At 32.7% G+C, this 20,344-nt stretch overlaps 1 protein-coding gene across 1 annotated transcript in view; it reads left to right on the forward strand.

Annotated features, from left to right (window-relative positions):
• The first annotated feature begins 1,243 nt into the window (after positions 1-1,243).
• Positions 1,244-20,344, forward strand: part of LOC105343828 (acetylcholine receptor subunit beta-type lev-1) — a 31,258-nt gene continuing 12,157 nt past the window's right edge. Inside the window, exon 1 of the mRNA XM_011451324.4 lies at positions 1,244-2,373. Coding sequence (XP_011449626.4) covers positions 1,244-2,373 — 1,130 coding nt within the window. The remainder of the gene's footprint in view (positions 2,374-20,344) is intronic.

Below are 20,344 nucleotides of genomic sequence, written 5' to 3' on the forward strand. Positions count from 1 at the left end.
TGTTAGCAATCAATTAAATGACTCAAATTTCTTTGTCTGATTTTTATCACATTTAAAGTGCGCTGTAAAATGATTCGTTTATGTATAAAATAACAGAGAATTTCACTAAATTTACCAGTGATTTAAACAATATATCCATGGGAAAATGGTATTGAAATCTTGTTCACAAAACAATCTTTAATTGTACTCGTAACACCTATACACTTCTTACTTACCCCCGATGCTAGGCGTTTGCTAAAAAAAAGCATACCAGCTTTGAAAAAAGTTTTTCGGTGATCAGAACTTAAACAAAGGTACATTTCTTTACCTATCGTTGTAAGGATTATCGTGTTGACAGTCGATGCAAAAATATGCGTGATGAGAAAGTCAAAACAATCGGTGGACAAAATCATACGCTTCCCTTTGTTATCACGCTCATGACGAACGGGCTTTGTTTAGGGTTTTTTGTTTTGTTTCTTGTTTTAGCTACCACACAATAGTTATTTTCATCTATCTTTAAATATTTCTAGATCAATCTTCAAAACGAGTCCGATTCTCCTATTGTATAAAAGGGGGAGTCTATAACTTTTGAAGAAAATTGATTTATCAGGAGAAGTTTTTGATAGTTTAATTTGAATTTTTACAATCTTAACGATTAGAAAACAAACGTGTATATTTCATCAAACAATCAGTTTTGTTGTTAAAACGTTTGTTTGTTTTTGTTTTTGCTTTGGATAAATTCATCATCTGAAGAAGCTACAAAACAGATATTAGTACACAGTTGTTTTACAATCTGGTTTTCTAAATTAATCATTCACTCAATAGACTGCGACAGATATGAAAGTTGTGCAATTTGACATAACCCGTTGTAATATTTATCTTCAAACAATCATCTGTTAGCTGAGAACGAATTTGATCAATGTTAATTGTCTTTTAGACCCACAGTAAGGATCAAATTTCTTCCTTTATTCACTTTAACTAGACTCATTATTCTAAATCAATTTCCTTTGTAGGGGAAAATTAACATAACAATATTTTGACTTGTTCTAAATTATACCATTTGATTAGAATTAAGGGTGATATTGTTTGTAGGTCACTCTAGACAATCTATTGGTTTTAAGTATTCCCGTCCCAGGCGGAAAGGGCGAATTTTATGCAGTGATTCTGCTATTAGGATTTTGTTCTCTAAATTGTTCCTCTTGTTTGGTCGCCCATCAATATATTAAATGCCATGAAATTTGTAACTTTTAAAACACTACTTTCGATGCTGTTTATACATTGTGAGGCTTACAGTTTTAGTGACGAACAGAGTCTTCACACTGCGATATTTCCAGCCTCCTACGACAATAATGTGCGACCAGGAGAAAACAGGTCGATCCCCCTGCAGATTAATATAACGTTTTATTTCAAGAGCATCAAGGAGTTTGACGAGTCCGTCAGTAAGTTTTCTATCACTGGAGCCCTTGAAGTAAGCTGGTTAGACCATCGCTTAACCTGGGACCCCGCCACGTATGGGGGAGACCTAGACCTCACGATCATTCCTCAGAAAAAAGTATGGATTCCATTTCTAGTAAACATGCTTATGTACGATGCCTTGGAAGAAGTGGGGCACAGTGACATGAATGTTAGACTTGAAAGCAGCGGTCGTCTGAATTGGGTGTCACCGAATATATTTGAGAGTACTTGTGATGCCGACCTGTCCTACTACCCTTTCGATTATCAGACCTGCTTTTTGCGGTTTTATATTCCTGGATTCATGCCGACTGAGATTGATCTAGATCCTGTTAGACAGACTATGAACCTGGCCGAGTACATCGAAAATGCACTTTGGGATGTAACAGAAACTAAGGTATACACTACTATTGATAATTTGAAGCTGCAAGAGTTGGTGATGTCTGTTACTATGAAAAGGCGATCGGTGTATTATATATCAAGTTTAGTTTTGCCAGTTGCATTTCTTTCAATTCTTCAACTTGCCGTATTCTTCATGCCGCCTGAGAGCGGAGAACGCGTTGGATTTGTGACGACAGTCCTTCTGGCTGTGGCCGTATACCTGACTTTAATACAAGACAAACTTCCTGAAGGGTCGGAGCCAAGTGTAGCTTACCTCAGTTACAAGCTTCTAGGAGACTTCATGGTGGGAGTACTGATGACGATTGGCGTTATCATAGGATTGATATTCTACAGCAGGGAAGATGGCGTCGACATCCCAAATTATTTACGGACTTTTCACAAATTAATTCTTGGCAGAAAACTTTGTATAACTCGAGAGAAGCGTAAAGTTACATGGACAGACAACGAGGGCGCCATGGATAGTACAGTGGTGGAAAAAGTTGCCGATGACGACATCAGAAGCAACGAATCCAGTCCACTCGTGACCTGGAGAGAAGTTGGGCAGGCCACGGATCGCTTTTGTTTGATTATGTTTGGTTTTGTGTTGATCAATTGTAATCTCATATATATCGTTGTTATTGCTACAATTAATTAGTATACAAGCTGTTCTTGATATTTCAGCATAGAAACTGGGTTTTATAAATTTCTAACTGAATATTGGTACTTTTTACAGCTTAAAATTAAAGCTGACGTTAATTCATGAATACGCATTATTTCCATTTTATCTCCGACTACCGCCATGTAAGTCAGTGGCGTAGCGCCCTTTACGCAAAAACGCAAATGAATACACAAAATTTTGCAAAGCATAGGTCTTATGATTTGAGTTTCCTATTGTTTGCACGTAAACAAATAGTATTGAGACTCCACTGAATTATAATCTCATTCTGCATATTTAGTATTCAGTTCTCATCGTAAACCTTGCAATTACTACGATTCCGGAAAAGACCGTCATTCCATACTTTACATTAATTCATACTTTTTATGCATCCGGTTTTGAGTTTACTACGTAAGAAATCTAAATATAAAAAGTATGTCAGTACAAAGCAATTTAACAAACTGTGAGGAACTTATATTGTATCATGGTAGTGAATACGGTTTTTGTGTAAAATTTAGGTATTTTTTAACTCTTTTACGATTACGACGACAAAGATCACACGGCGAGTGTAATCGGTCAGAAGAGGATTTTCAGTCCTCCATGATGGCACCTGATCCTACCTCTAATTTTTTTAGAGTTCCGTTCTTGCTCTGCTCCTGTTTTGTATTGTTCCTCTGAACTTTTGATTTTGAAAACTGTTCGTAATCATCACATAGTATGTATAAATTAAGCTTGTTTGTGTTGTAAAATAAACGTTTTGCATCACACGTTTTGTTCTCTGCCTTTATGATTATCCTGTCCCAATAATTAGAACCAATACAATGATTATTCCATTACCGCATTACCATTTTATTTTAGTTAGATCATTTCTTAAATAACTTTACGGGAAAATTTTTAAATTTTTAACGATAATGCTGATTCAATTATTCGTGTTTAAACTCAGTTTATTGAAAAAAATCACTAAAAGTGAAACAAAAGAATAATGAATCAAAGTAATTACTCCTCAAACATCAAATGATGTTTATGTTATTTGTAGTCACACTGTTTGAAAAATAACATAAAATTATTTGATTAATCTAATACAAGGATAGAAGAATTTTTTGTTCATTATGAGAGAAAGGAATATTCATAGAATTTTAATACGTGACATTGTTCCACTCCGTATTCTGCTTTTTTTTTTATTACATGAACAAGTAAAACTTCCTTTTCTAAATCGAAAAAATCTGACTATTTCTGTTACGTTGCTATTTTTTCTAAGTAATAATATAAGTTTACACTGGTATCAGGTAAGAAGCGCTCGAGTCTCACGTCCAACTCCTCTCACCTAAGCATAGTTTTAACCAGGGTTAAGACAAAGTTACCCGATCTCCAGTTCAACTATTGAATCGAGGTTACTTAAGCTTCAGGTATTAAAGTTGTCAAATGTGTCAGACCTCAACTGGTGGTGCCATAAGTATTTACATGTACTGGTAAGGTCTTAGGTTCAGTTTTTCTTGAAGCATTTTTCTGTTTGCACCAGAAACTAGTTGACCTAGTTTTATTCCTCTAATTCTTCTTAAAATTTTTGAGTGGTAACCATTGTATGTTTTGTGAATTGTTCTTTTTACTTTCAATATAATCTCCGGCGTATTGTTTATCAGCACACTCAAACTAAAATTTGATTAGTAAAAAAAATATTGAATGTTACCTCGGTGGACTTAAAACGAACCATATAATGTTTATTATTTTGGCATTACATTTCGAACTTATCGATTGAAATATCAATCTTTTGGGGGAAAAGGAAATGAAAACGCAGGTGTGCAGGAAGCGTACGTATTAGGAGTGTTACGTTATACTCATTATATAGCTGCAAACTAAGATATTTATCTTTTTTAAACTAAAGATATAGACAACCCACTAACAAAACCATAAATATAAATACTCATAATCAAATCTATTAAACAATCTTTATCAATAAAAAAGCCATCTACCAAATAGTGTCAATATATACATAAGTCATTTGTAATAATATTCAGTTTTAAATAAACAACAGTGACAAAGCTTCGTTTAAAGTAAATGACTATTTATAAACTTATGGTTTTGAGACTCTCCCCGCTACAAATGAATGCAGAGATTATAATGCATAAAACAGCTCGGTGCGAGTGAAATGTCACTTCAATTTTGGAACATTTTATGTTAAATATATAGCAAATATAAGAACCCATATGAGACTTACGGAAAAAAACCTATGGTTTTATCCCAGTTTTATGAAAATCCCACTTGACTAGTAAGTGTTTGTCTCATTTGGTGATTTGATTTGGCGAAACGTTTAACAGTATCCTTGAAAAAAGAAATGTGTATTTCAAGCCCAACCAGCAACTCTGTAAAATAATTGCCCATGCGATTTAATCAGATAATTTACGACAAAGAGCACACGGCGGGTGTGACCGTTCAGCAGAGGATGCTCACTCCTCCTAGGCACCTGATCCTACCTATATCTATTTGGAAGTGTTGTATTGTTTCTTTGACTTTGTATTTCGTTTTATGGATTTTTGAGATGATTGACGGTTTGTTATTGTCAGTTTTTCATTGCAATGTTATGGTTTGCACATGACGTGACTATGAAGTATACATGACGTCACAAAAATGTATATTACAACGTTGTTGAACATCATTTTCAGTTTATAATTAAGAGTTTAAGAAACACCACCGGTCAAAATATGTTTTCGTTAATTCAAACAGTACCCTTTTCCAGCCGTATTTTAGCTTCGGGACATCAATATATATTCATAGCATAAAATGACCAGCCAGTCTTCCTTTGAAAAAGGCCTAAAGTAAAGAGTAGTTTGCATCTGAGCACAACGCAGTTTATATTGAAGATGTTGAAATGGTGTTTCCATAACCTAAACCTAATCTCGCACGATACGTTGGTCCACGACGTCAATGAAGTATAATATTTCTTTTAACGATACTTAGTTTTTTGCGTGGACCCTGAGGTCCACGCAGAAAATATATAAGCGAGGTTAAACCGGATGCTGTGGGGAAAATTCAGCCTGCGCATGAGCTAGCCTGGTTCCTGTACGTAATGGGTAGCTCAGGGAACCAGGCTAGCACAAGTTTATCTGTATCGGGATCGGGATTCCGTGCCATATGACACATATAAGTTCAAAGGCGCTGTTATTGTAAAGTTGTCAGTAAACGGTACAGACAAGGTATTCCTTTTAAAGAAATGATTGGCATGTGATATGAACTATTAGTATTATGAAATAAGTTAATGTTATGCCGAAACTACAACATGCATCAAAAAGCATAATTTGCAATGTTTTGTTGTTTTCCGAATACACATGTAACTTAACTTGACATTTATAGTAGGCAAGGCTAGAGAACTTCCCGATTAAATTTTTTAAGCATTTAAGTATGATTGAATAATTATGTCACTATAAAAGTTTAAATCTCAAGAAAAATGCCGCATCAAATTATGAAATTTTTAATTTACACAAAGCTGTCACTGCATAGTTAATAAAGTAAAGCGAATCGTAATGTGTGTACAAATAGCAGAATTCACCGAATGCCTGATACCATACATGCAAACTTCATTCATAGATAAATCATAATTATTTTAGAAGTATGAATCCTTTAAATTCTGAGATAAAAAGTCAGGGCTATACATGCATGTATACGCAATACAACGTACAAATTAAGTGGTTAAAAGCAGAGGGCTAGATTCTGTGGAATCTCTGATAATTTTAAGGCTTTCACGTTTTCGTTGGAAACACATGCAAATGGTCCACGTATTGTAGTCCTTTTTTAAAGGACAGCAACTTGTCTTTAATATCAATTTCAGATGTTTATCTTTAAATATTTACACTTGCAAATGTTTCCCTTATATAACAACTGTTTGCGCAATATGTTGTTATTTCTGCATAACGCCAGCCTTGGGCAAGAGGTCAAAGCGCATAGATAATCAGGGTACTACTTTTTATGTACTCAAACTAACCGACTTGCGCTAAAACACGCCTAATATCACAATGAAAACATTATTTAGGCATAAAGATAAAAAACTTTTCTGTTTTTAGGTATTCGAATTTTTCTAAAGTAACATTAATCGCAGGGATAAATGATCATGGCTTAAGATTCCCGTAAGGTCATGTTCATGGATTGACATCGTAACAAAACGTTCTTGAAAATTACAATCACTTTTGTGTAAGTAGGCCTAGATAAAATCAGTTATATTTCATTCTGACTTTAATAACAAGTCTCGATCAAAATCGCAAACGCAATATCACAGACCTTTCGTGTTTAGTTTATTCACAGTCAAACTTGACTCATTCTGCTTTTCTGTGTGACTGTCCGTTTTATGCGTAAAAGAACTTAAAATAGTTTGTTTCTAATATCCCATGAAAATCATTATGCTCTTTAATATGTAATTACTCTGAAAATTCCTAAGTAGTCTCTAATTAAGCTTTCAATCGTTTTGTTTTCAAATTTCCAACCGCTCTGCGACTTCAACGGAAGTAGTGATATTCCACCAAGCTTCAATCATTTTTTTTCAATTGTACTAGTGAATTTTCTTTACTATTTCACTTTATTGTAATAAAAAGTGCTTTCCTGTCAAACGTAGTGTCATATTTATTAGTCCCCTACCGGTTTTTACAAAACTCTCAGAATGCTTGTTAGCTCACCTGAGCTGAAAGCTCAAGTGAGCTTTTTTGATCACCCGTTGTCCGTCGTCCGTCTGTCCGTCTGTAAACTTTTTACATTTTGATCTTCTTCTCTAAAACCACCCTAACCCTAACTTCGCCGGAATTTTCTCCGAAAGAGAATTTGAAGTAGCCATGTATTCCGAGTTCATAATCGTGTAGATTAAATCCAAACACAATAAAAAGATGTTTATGAATTTGAAAAGACGTTTTCACAGCCTCAGTTAAACCCTGTTGTGATTAATCACCCGCGACTGTCTTATCTTTAGAGGTTATAAATACGGGTGATGCAAACACATATACCGTGCATTGAAAATTACAATCGATAATCATTACATTTCTTGTTGATACTACAATAAGAAGGTAACTTGTAATTATTTAATAACTCTGCCAAATTAATGCAAAACCGTTTGTTTACAGTTATCTTAAAAACTAAAAACTGTTGTAATTGGGTCATAGGGTAGGACTAATTTCTCCAAAATACACAGTGCATAAACTGATTTTGTGTCACATGGCTAACTCAATTACAAAACATTTTTTTACAAAAAACTTTCTATATAATGTATGAATGCATTAAATAAAATGAAATTTAACAAATTTGATAAGTTTTTAAAAGTTGCCTATCATTCTACGACTGACGCTGAAATGTTTGTTGATCATTGGAATTGTCTTGCTAAACATTATATACTTGTGTACAGAAAAATCAAAAGGATGATGTGCTATCACTACTTTCTGGGGTCCTTTCTCATTTGATACATTATTTGAAATTTGCAACAATTTTGGTATTTTTCAAACGAGTAAATAAAAACTTCTTTTTAACAGTTCTGACACATTATAATTATGAGGATATCATTATCATTATTTTAAAGAAAATATTGCAGCAGAAAATCATCCTGGTTTGTAGCTGTTTGTTGTTTTTGAGGGAATATGAAATAATTAATGGGCCTTAGTATAGAACTGATACCTGTATGCTTGACAATACATTAAATTATATAGCTTTTTAACACATCATGTGACAACATTTTCCAGTCAAATGTTTTCATCGATCAAGTGAGTAAGGATATTAAACGTCACACAAGTTTACATCAGGTAAACAATTATTTAAGAGAAGACCAATTAAGTTTTTAATGTAGCCTTAGCAACTTTTGCCACAGAGTTCAAACACTGCGCACTGCTTTCCAGACTAGCTGGCGATTCTCTGTCCGTCAATCTTTGCTAACTTTCACATATGAGATATCAGCTGTGAAAATGAAATGTATCTCATCTTCATGGTATATTCATAGAGCTATACATCTTAAATAAACACACAAAAAATATTCACTTAGATGTGGAAAATGATAATTACACTAATTTAAGTTCGATATTTTTTTTCATAAATACCAAGATACCAAACAAGAAATATTGCAGGTAAATGGTAACTACCTTTTCCAGTATTTTCATCATATAAAAAAATATGCATTGCATAGCCTCTAAGACAACATATTAATGAAATAAAATGTTTGCATCCTTTAATTGTGTAGATTCAATAAGGTAGGCCCACAAAGGGTGCTGATTTTTTAACTGATATATGTCTTAGGAAATGTATGATTTTTTTTATCTTAAATGAGCTAATACTGTTCACATATGTGCAAAAACTGTAGGAAATAATATACCGGTGTTATATATAATTAATATATCACAATATATTTTCACCCTTACCCCTTTATAAAATATTGAGTTTTAGGTCAGAAAATTATCATGGTACTTAACTTTGCTAAATATTAAATTTTACAGTTAATAATTATTTAAGGACACACCAGACGTTCCTCAATTTTATATAATTTTCCTTGATAAATTATTCCTTATTTATTAACATTTTAACCTGTTAATTCCAAAAAATTCAAGGTTTATTACCAGGCTATTTTAAGAGCTATAATATTTAGAATTTTCCTTAAAATAGCATGCAAAATGCATTTGAGTGCTTATAAATAAAGTCATAGTATATATTTTCAATTGAACACTTTATATCTAAATAAATAAAGTATCATATAACAGGAAAATATAATTATGGAATTACTTGGTGGAAATCTTCACATTGTGGAGATAGGAAAAATAGAAAATAATGGAAGATAGGTCGCGTCTGACCGTAAAGTGTGTTAAGTCAATGTAGTTCGCCATTGTTGCTCAGGTGAGCGATGTGGCCCATCGGCCTCTTGTTTATTATGATATTCAAATACTTGCATCATTGTTGAACATTTTTTTGTTACGTCATATTAATCGAAGCGGCTTTCTAGGTCATAACAAAAATGAACTTGTGGAGCAATATTGTCGTCATAATTTGCAACAAATGTAAATATAAGAAATAAGGTATTATTTTTGGATGTACTTCGAGATATATATACGGGTTAGTACGTGATCAGGGATTTGATTACGTGACCAACCCGTTTTTATATCCCGATATACATCCAAAAATGATACCTTATTTCTTAAGGTATCTCATCCCTCACGTTTTGATTTATTTTCTTTCATTGATCAAGATATTCGAAATGAATATGATTTTATTTATTTAATCATCACAGAAAGATTATTTTTTCCATAATTACACAATATTCTTAAAGAAAATTCATTTGGGTTTAAGAAACAAACAAGTCTTTGGGAGAACTATTTTTTCGTGCGGAAGGTTTTTTAAAACGAAAATGACAGAAACAAGCAATTTTATGAATTTTTAATATACTTTTCTTTTTATTAAACATTATTCATTATTCACATTTTTAACATATGATAGGTTTGTAACATATTCTATAGGTTCTGTGCGATATGTACGAAATAAAATATTGAGAGAAAGATAAACGATTAGCATAAAATCATGCAAATATATAGAAAATGTCTTAATTATTGAAGCCAAATTTTGAGAGGATTTTACCTTTGAAGCCCTATATCTAAAATGTGACATCACTTACCCACATGTTTTATTATTTAAAAATGATATTGAATACATATCTAGGCAAACTGGATTAATCTTATAAAACTCTCGATATTAAATATATGCATAATTAAAAACAATATTTAAAGAAATAGGTTTGCTTGATCAAAAATACTCACAACAAATCCTTGTTACAACATTGAGAAGTGGGATACCGAAAAAAAACCATAAACTTCACCTTATCAGATAAGCTTCATATAGGACAAACTTAGATTATGCTCTGTGTTAAAATTTATAGAATCACTAGAATCACAGCGCAAAATGTTATTGCCATCGAATGAAAAAAATATATGTATTCTATCTGACTTGACTTGTTTTTATTATCCTTAAAGCACGATTTGATTAATAATATTCAACCAGTGTTTGACAGGTTGTTCTTGTTGAACTAATTGAAAGACTATCCACATTGAATGGAATTTAACCTTGTTGTAAACAGCAGAAAATGAGATCAACATTTGTCATGGTTATGGTATGTGTTTATGTAATTTAAGATAATTTGTTTGCACTGAAATTTATCTCTCGGTTTCTTTTTCCTACCTATACCTATGACAAAACCAAGGAATACATGTATATCTAAAATATCTAATATATAAATGATAGCATTTATGGCGACACTGTTCTTTCTTTATTGTTAGTTATCGCTTTCATCACGAGTGAGATACTCTATGTCCCAAGACATTTAAGCTTCATCGATAGGTGCCATGGCCGATAGAAATCTGATAATGAACCGCATGGTATCATTCTGATTCCCTAACACCGATCTAAGAACACATTTTTACGCCTTGGGAATTTTGATGCTGCAATTTTGTTTGTACTTTTACCCTTCACAGAGTCTTTTTTTTTCTTTTGAAAATATCAATTTCTGCTATAAAAATAAGAAACCAAATGACGTAAAAGCATGCACAATGAATAAAATAGCAGTGATATAAAAGGCACGACTTTTGTTAAAGTCTTTTAAAGAAAATGTTCTGTAAGAAAAACATATACTTTAAATATTTAGAAGGAACACTTCATTAAGTATCATCCGGCAATGAAGGTTTGTTTATTATTATACTGTTTGATTTATGGAGGGAAAGGATACACAATCATAAATGAGACCAAACTTCACGAGGATATATTTAAGAACTATGACAAGGGGCTCCGGCCAGGAGAGAATCGAACTATGCCCACAGAAATTAGTGTATTCTTCTATATGACCAGTCTCAAAGAGCTTGTAGAAAGTGACGGCAAAATCGGTATAGTAGGTACTCTTGGTTTAGAATGGACAGATGTTCGACTCGTTTGGGAGCCAACCCGTTATGGAGATCACCTTCATCAAACTACTGTTTTTGTTCATGCCATTTGGACGCCGTATATAGTCCTTTGGAATCCATATGATAAAGTTAAATCCGTTCTTTCAAACAAACGTTTTTGTAAGGTCTGGACTGATGGATACATTCACTGCTTACCACAGAACATTTTCGAGGCTTCCTGCGATGCCGACGTCACATTTTATCCCTTTGATTCTCAGACTTGTACGTTGCAGTTATATGCTCCAGGATATTTATCTTCAGACATCACCTTCCGGCCCACGTCGCCGACGTTTAAAATGGATTTTTATGAGAAGAATGGACTGTGGTCTGTAGAACGTACTAGGATCTATGTACACACTCAACAAGTTGAGAATATAAACTTTGAAATTCTGAGATTGGAAATAACATTGCAACGAAGAAGCACATACTACATAGTGATTCTTTTGCCAATCTTTTTGATAAACTTCATGCATATCTTGGTTTTTGCGTTGCCTAGAAATTCAGGTGAGAGAGTAGGATTTTCGATCACTGTTCTTTTAACCGAGGTTCTATTTCTTACTATGATTCAGGAAAAACTACCGGAAGCTTCGGAACCGGGTATATCATACTTGATCTATAAATTGTTGGTAGACTTGCTGCTTAGCTATTCAATAATGGTGGTAGTGGTGGTGTCGGGCAATTTTTATCAGAGAGAAGACGCCGAAGAACAAGAGGAACAAGGTACAAAAACGGAGAGTGGATTCGTAAAGTTGTTATGCACGAGGAAACAAAGAAAAGGAGACAAACGTTTTTGGAAAGAAGCTGCTGGAAAAGCCACTGACAAATTATGTTTGATTTCGTTTTTAATTCTGTTCATATTAAACAATATAGTTTATTTTGGTGCAGTGGTGGCCAAAGCTTGATTTTGATTCCATAAGAAAAAATGTTTTTATTCGAAATATCTGATCGGTCTATTAATTTAACAGATACCAAGAACTATTTTAACAGAATAGATGAATGCTCTTGTTTTCCAAGAAATTGCTTAAAAAGTTTTTGACACCTAAGACATCATATAAAAAAAACTTGGCATTTTGGTATAACATTTATGATAACAAATTCATATTTTTGCCATTAAGCTTATTATTACAGTAATGCGATACTATAGGTAGCGGTTGAATCCAGTATTCTTATATAAAGTAAATTTCTAAATATATATACTAGTATATTAAAGAAATAAGTAGCTTACAGTAGTTTTACTGTTTTCAAACGAAGTATTGTATAAAAATATTGCAAACATGTTTACATTTAACCCTTTTTTATTGTATAAAAATGCAATAAACATTACCAATATAAAAATGAATTTTCATATAGTGTATTCTTAATATGCTTCAACGAATGAATGTATCAACTTTCTTGCGCATAGTAGTTCATATCTAACTCATTCCCTAAAACATGCGCATCACGAGTGGTTTGTGTCAATTTTACGATTTAACATTAAAACGAAACCACTTGTATCTTATGTATTTAATTAAGCCAATACATATGATTATTTGCTCTATATTACATATCTGATACCTGTGGATAATGCACATGAAAATAAAGTATATCAACAATTTTTATCATTTATCTTTTCAATGTACAAGGGGCCAAGGTCAAGATTTGGCAAGGTTTTGCTCATTTGCAGGTAAAACTTATCCTTAAACTTGATTGTCGTAAAAAATTCAAAGCACATAAAAAGGCGAACAAACCAAGCCGGTCGCTTTGACAAATACTGTAACCACGGAAAAATCTGTAGTAAAAAAAATATTTATTAAAACACACTGGTTTTTTTTCCAAACAAATGAAAGTAACAGATACACAGCAAATACAACAAAATGTCCAAATGTGCCACAGTTTGATTCAGAAAGCAAAACAACGAATTAACTGTAAAGCAATGAATTCTAATGATAAATAAAAGAATAATTAAAGGCCGGAACAGCCACAAAGGCGTCGAGCAGCCTTTTTTTTTTTATAGAGAATGATATCAGTAATTTGATTCTCTGTACTAATAGTCGTATATCAAATAATTTTAGAATAAAAAAAATGAATTATTTTTTGCGCTGCTTTAAAAACAAAAATCAGTATATTTCCTTATAAAATAGGTAACTCACCATGGTTACAAAAATCTAAGAAATTTCAAAGTTCAAAAAAATATTTTCTTTCTGCATTTAACAGTCTTTGAACTATTTTCACATGTTCATAATTTGAATACATTTATAATGTGTACCTAATTATAATAATAAAACATAGATATATTTATTTCAATTCCCGTTTGAAACAAGATTTCCTAAGGTATGGTTGTTTACAAGCAAATCCACAACATGTTGTATCTAAAATGTTTGACCAAACCAACTGCATTATCGTGTTTATTATACGCAACATAATCACTAGATACGTTTATCCCTTACATTTATTTTGGAGAACGTGCCTGATAACAAATAAATTTACTTATCAAATTTTATTTCTATCGGACACGGTCTCCGAGTAAAATGTAAGCGATACTAAAATAATATTTAATGAATGCCTTCACCTCATTGTATTCATACGTCATTTCTTGACTAAGCAAATTTATACTTATGCATGAAGTTGTCAATAGCCAGGGAGGTAAAGTTGGGTTTTTGTACACAATATAGTTGAATAAATGGAATAAAAATCTTGTAATATGTTTTAATACTTTAAGGAACTTATTTCTTACGCGCATTTAAAAGGCAGTGCAGAGCATGAATTTTTGGACGATTGCCAATCCAGACGATCGCCAGAAGGCTGCCGAGCATTAGCTCGACGCCTTAAAAAAAGTATTGAAGTGTTCTTTCAAGAGAGTCCACATATCTTGTTGAAAGTAGAAACCAGCGTGAAACCTGTGCAGAAAGAATGCAAAGAGGCCAACAATTTGTAACTCAATATAATTATATCAACTTAGACCTTGTTGCACCCGGAGGCACATAGGACAAGGACTATGGATTTCCATTCTTCTTGGTTCTTTGCTATCCTTTCCGCTTCTCCTCAGGTAAGATTCATGTCCCTTAGATTTTTTTTCGAAAGTTCTATTCTTAGTCGGCCTTTCCTCCTTTTCCCTTCTGATGTCCATCTTCGTGCCACTCTTGTGATGTCGTTTGTTGGCTTATAATATAAATACGCTAGTACAAAAACACATTAGACCAAATATCATCCTAATATCATCGATATCGTTAGCTTACAAAAATAACAAGGGCCTTTAGGTCACATCGTTCACCTGGACAATAGTTCTCCTATTTCGAATCTTGTATTTTTAAGTTCGAATCTTAAACGAGCCTTCTAGGTGTAAATATATAAGAGTTTTACATTTTTTTCATATTTAAAGATATTAATTTGAAGGACACAAGAAGATTCAAGATACTAAATTTGAGATTCAATATTTAAATCAACCAGTAAACTACAGTATATTCTATCGACATCAAACTGTTATAATGATGTTAGAATACGAATCAAGTATTTGGGATAAGAAATAGAAATTGTTGCAGGTCTGTACATGCATAAGAAGCGTATCAGGAAATTTGCTTTTATTCAAAAATAAATTGCAAAAACAGGATACGTAACTTATTTAATCTAAATATGTAAATTATTTGTACCAAATTTCGGAAAAAAGGAAATGAAAACGCGGAAATGCATGAAGCGTATCAAGAATCTTGCGGTATACTCATAATGTACAAACTGCAAAATTAAGATGCTAAATGTTTTTAAACTAAAGATGTAGATTAACAGACAACCCATTAACAAAACCATAAATATAGATACACTCATTTAATCATTATGGAAATCTTTCTTAACAAGAAAAGCCATCTACCGAATAGTACCAATAATTTCATTACCCGTTTTGTCACTTCTGCTACAAAATTGACAAGTTCAGCTAAAACCTGCTCGGATGAATAATTGGGGTTGCTATTCTATCATGATCAAAAGCAGACCATGCTGATTCATAGGCCTATTGAAACGTGTAACATATTTTCCAAAAAATAATTTTAAGACGGCTGGCTTGTTGCCAATTACTCATCAAATTCGCCATGAATTTTTTAATATTATATATTTGGCCCCAAACTATTTTCAAGTAAAAAAACAAACATTTTATGAACAATTTCTCATGTCTTTCTGCACAGCTCTTCATATAAATAGGTCAATATACGCGGTATGGTAAGGCTTCCCGGTTGATTTCATATCAGTGTGAATGAAATTACTTTTGTGTACTTTATATGAGAAGACGTCAAAATCAACTTTGATGTCACGGTCTGTATTCAATTCGATAGTCTCTACATTAAAAGGGGATTATATTAAAACAGAAATAAAACCGCTTGATTCCTTTACACAGATGCTTTAGTTGATATTAGAGGTACATAATTCATTCGTAATAATATTTAGTTTCAAATAAACAACAGTGCCAAAGTTTCGATTAAAGTAAATGACTATTCATAAACTTATGGGTTTGAGACTCTCCTTGCAACGTGTAAACAAATGAATGCAGAAATTCTAATACATAACAACAGCTCGGTGCGAGTGAAATATCAATTCAATTTTAGAACATTTTATGTTAAATATATAGAAAATATAAGTACACATATGAATCATACGAGAGAAACCTACGAATTTATCCCAATTTTATGAAAGTCGCAGTTGATTAGTAAATGTGTGTCTCATTTTGTTGATCTGATTTGGCGAAACGTTTAATAATATCGTTAATAAAGAAATGTTTAATTAAAACCCAATCAGGAACTTTAAAGTATTTGACGCAGGTTTTTTTTCTGTTCATGATTAAATGCCATTAATCACCTTTGCCCATGCGATTTAATTAGATCATTAGCAATGTAAAGATACATACGTCACCTGACTACGATGTTTACATAATGTCACCAAAATGTATCTTACAACATTGTTAAACATCGTTGTCAGTTTGTAATTAAGATTTAAAGAAATAATCCCGGTCAAAATATTTTTTCGTTGATTCAAACAATACCTTTTTTAGCCGTATTTAAGCTTTGGGACAACTTAATAGTTCATAGCCTAAACATGACTACGACCAGCCAGCCTTAATGAAGAAAAAAAACCTAGGGTAAACATTAGTTTTCGTCAGAGAACAACGCTGTGTATATTGTAGATGTTAAATAGTATTTGTATAATATAAACCTAATCACGCACGATACATTGATCCACGATGTCAATTTGGTACTAGTACCCCATTTTGACATTATATTTTTAACCTACTAATAATGTTAAAATATCAACGTTTCGGAAAATGAAAACGCAGAAATGCATGAAGCGTATCAAGAATCTTGCGGTATACTCATAATGTACAAACTGCAAAATTAAGATGCTAAATGTTTTTAAACTAAAGATGTAGATTAACAGACAACCCATTAACAAAACCATAAATATAGATACACTCGGTCTCAAAAATATTTAATCATTATGGAAATCTTTCTTAAGAAGAAAAACCTGTGGTTTCATTTTGTATTAATAGTCATTTGACACGAATAAATGTATCCTTGAAACTGATTTTCACTTTATCCAAGAAAATTGATACCCTTGAATACTGTAAATTCCTAATTAAACGCGAGGAATTAATATCCGCGTAAAATCGCGAGAAGCATCCTTCGCGGATTTTAAAATCTCGCCATTATTTTCTGAGAGTTGAAAACTATAAGAAATAAGGAGAAAAGTTCAACGTTCGCGATTTTATATTCTCGCGATTTGGTAGAAACCAGCGGGATCGCGGAATTAAGTACTCGCGTAATATAAGGAATTTACAGTATATATGAAACCCCAGAATAATTTTACCCTTAACGATACTTAGATATTTTTTTAATATTAAGGAGGTTGTCACCTGAAATATCAGGAATGTCAATCATCCAAAAACATCTTGGATATAAACATTGGGACCTAAAATGTTCATTTATTTTATTTGTTACCTATGTCACATGCCATTGTTTGGAAATATGGGGTCCCAAACAGAAATGATAGGGTTTTTTTGGAAATTGATGATTTGAGGAAATAAACATATATTTATAGTTTCAACTATGATAAGTTATGATTTCTATACAGTTTAAAGTTGAACACGTAGTGACTATATAAGTTATATCCAAGTCAAAGTTATAAAACTTTGTTTAACCGATGCCTTCAAATGCCAGTACATAATGAATACAACAGCAAATGTAAAGATTGTTACAAAATTTTGAAGAACACATATTATAACGCAAATAAAAACAATAGTAGTAATGCCAATTTTCCATGTAAGTGGGTTTTTTTTTTACTTTATGATATATAATTATATATAGATGGAAGATATATAAGATAGAAATATCAGAATATTGCTCAAAAATGTTTTTCAGAACAACATTAATATATCGAGATACACAAACTATCTGGGATTCTAGTTTGCACTGAAAATTAGGAAGCTAAAATAGCAGTTTCTAAAACCATTGAGTTATGAAAACTGTTTATTTTCCCTACTGAATTCAAAATCCACTGATATTCTCAAAAATTGACTGACATTGTCTGACATCCACTGTATATTCACTGTACCCTACTGTAAATCCATGTACACCTACTGTACAGAGCAACTGTATCACACTCTACCCACTGTACCCCACTGTACAGAGCCACTGTACTCCAATGAACTTAACAAAACATTACACTATCTTTGTGGTTTGGAGTGTCGGGTCCTAATAAATTCCTTACAAGTCTGGTTGATTGATGTCGCTAATTTTCACACAGCGCTGTACCTACCCACTGACCAGCACTGTACCTCAATGTACACCACTCTATGGGGTACTGACCACCACTGTACACCACTGTACAGGGCACTGACAAACACTGTGCACCACCGTAACCCACTGTACCTATGTTTTTATTATGTTTAAATGTGATAGTAGAGTAATATGTCTATGTGTATTTATTCGTTTTGTTTGTTCTATATTTCGTTTTGTTCAATACAAAGCAAATGTTGGAGATGAGGACATATTCATCAAACCAAGAACGAAAATTGGGACCGTATCAAGATGTGAAATCGAAAGTGAACATTCTAAAATTGAATTTCAAAGTGTAGGAAATGTAGAAGAAATTAGGATTCATGAGATCCAGAGTTTAGAAGTAGTGGTTACGTCATCAGAACAGAAATTTGAAATACCGGATGATATATACCATTTGGATTGCAGCATGGAGGAGAAAGAGTTCATGACCTCATTATTTTAGAAACATAAAAATTATATTTGTGGTAACTTATAGCTAATGTATTTTCTTTCATTTTGTCAGTTTTCTCATATATTGTATTATTTTGTAGGTCAATGCCTCCATATTTATTATTCAAATAAACCCATCGGATACACAGTACACCATCTTCATTTTTCCTTGACTGCTCAGTTACATAAACAATGAATTGAATACTTACTTCCTTTAAAATGCATATTTGAGACCAAAATCTGGATTTGTTTTGATCCTCTCCTTTTGCTTACAAGAATGAAAATGGGCGTCTATTTCTTTGAGTTCATAAATGTATATAATTAAACGCTCGGTCAGAAAATTCTCCAGGAAAAAGGCATGGATATCATTATTTTCTGTCAAGCTAAGACCTGTTTTGGATAGTGGTACTATGTAAGTTAAAAAAATGAATTTACCTCTGACCCCATATCCCCCTATCTGCGCTTGTATTTAAACATCAGAATCCAATTCGCATACACAATTTAACAACTAATTCAATTAAAAAGGAAATATATCCATATATATTTCATTTAATTTAATCAATGTTGTCAAATATTTATTACTTTATATGTTACATTAAAGTTTTAAAATTCAAAGAATTCAAAACTCTCTTTAACAATTCATATATAGTTTTAAAATCTGAAATTAAAACTTTAACGTAGCGTAAATGTGAAGGAGGGGTAATTTTGTCAACAATGAATGTAACACTCTTACATACTTACGCCCAGGAGGCTCATTTAAAATTCGAAGTTTAAAATACAAGATTCGAAATACGAGATTCGATTCGAAATTTGAGATTCGAAATATATACCAACGTTAACTAATCAAAACAAGGATATGAAAAACGTTATCCTAGCAACATTAAGCTGTTCTAATGATGTCAAAATAGGAAGTCTCTTGGATAAATGAAAAATTACAATAACAAACCGTGAACCATCTCAAAAATTCAAAAAACAAACTACAAATTCAAAGCAGAGCACCACAGACCTCAAAATAGATAGAGGTAGGATCAGGTGCCTAGGAGGAGTGAGCATCCTCTACTGACCGGTCACACCCGCCGTGTGCTCTTTGTCGCAATCGAGAACAAATCGGAAAAGTCCGTAGACAATTAGGTGATTAATTATGGTCTGATAATTAGGTTTAAAAACGTCAGTCAGCATGCGACCCAGTGGAAGATTGTATTTGTTGACAAGATCGTTGCATTGACCATAGAACTTATCAAAAGATGACTTCAAGCGAGACTGTTGATAGTTCTGTTTTATTAACTTGTCTATCAGTAGCTTACTTCGACTTAGAAACTGTTCATACGAAGACCACGCCCTTGCGTATCGAATCACCTGAGAGACAAAACACCATATGCAGGTGATGAAGGTATATTGCTACATAAGTAAGGAAAGTTGACTATAATACAATTAAAGTCATCGCGTTTATCATAAAGTGTTGTTGTTAGGTTACCATCAATGTCCATGTCCAGCAAAATATCCCAATATGGAACAGATGACTCAGACTCTGTGATATCTTTTATTTCGAGAGATATCGAGTCAACGTAAGTATGGAAATAACAATTGTTAATCGATAATACGTCGTCGATATACCTGAATGTTGAGTTGAAGGCCACAGCGAGTGATTCATTTTTTCACGTACAATTTTTTGAATAAATTCTGTTTCATAAGAATACAAAAATAAATCTGCTAATAATAGG

The sequence above is a fragment of the Magallana gigas genome, chromosome 2, assembly GCF_963853765.1.
Source record: "Magallana gigas chromosome 2, xbMagGiga1.1, whole genome shotgun sequence".
NCBI classification, from domain to species: domain Eukaryota; kingdom Metazoa; phylum Mollusca; class Bivalvia; order Ostreida; family Ostreidae; genus Magallana; species Magallana gigas.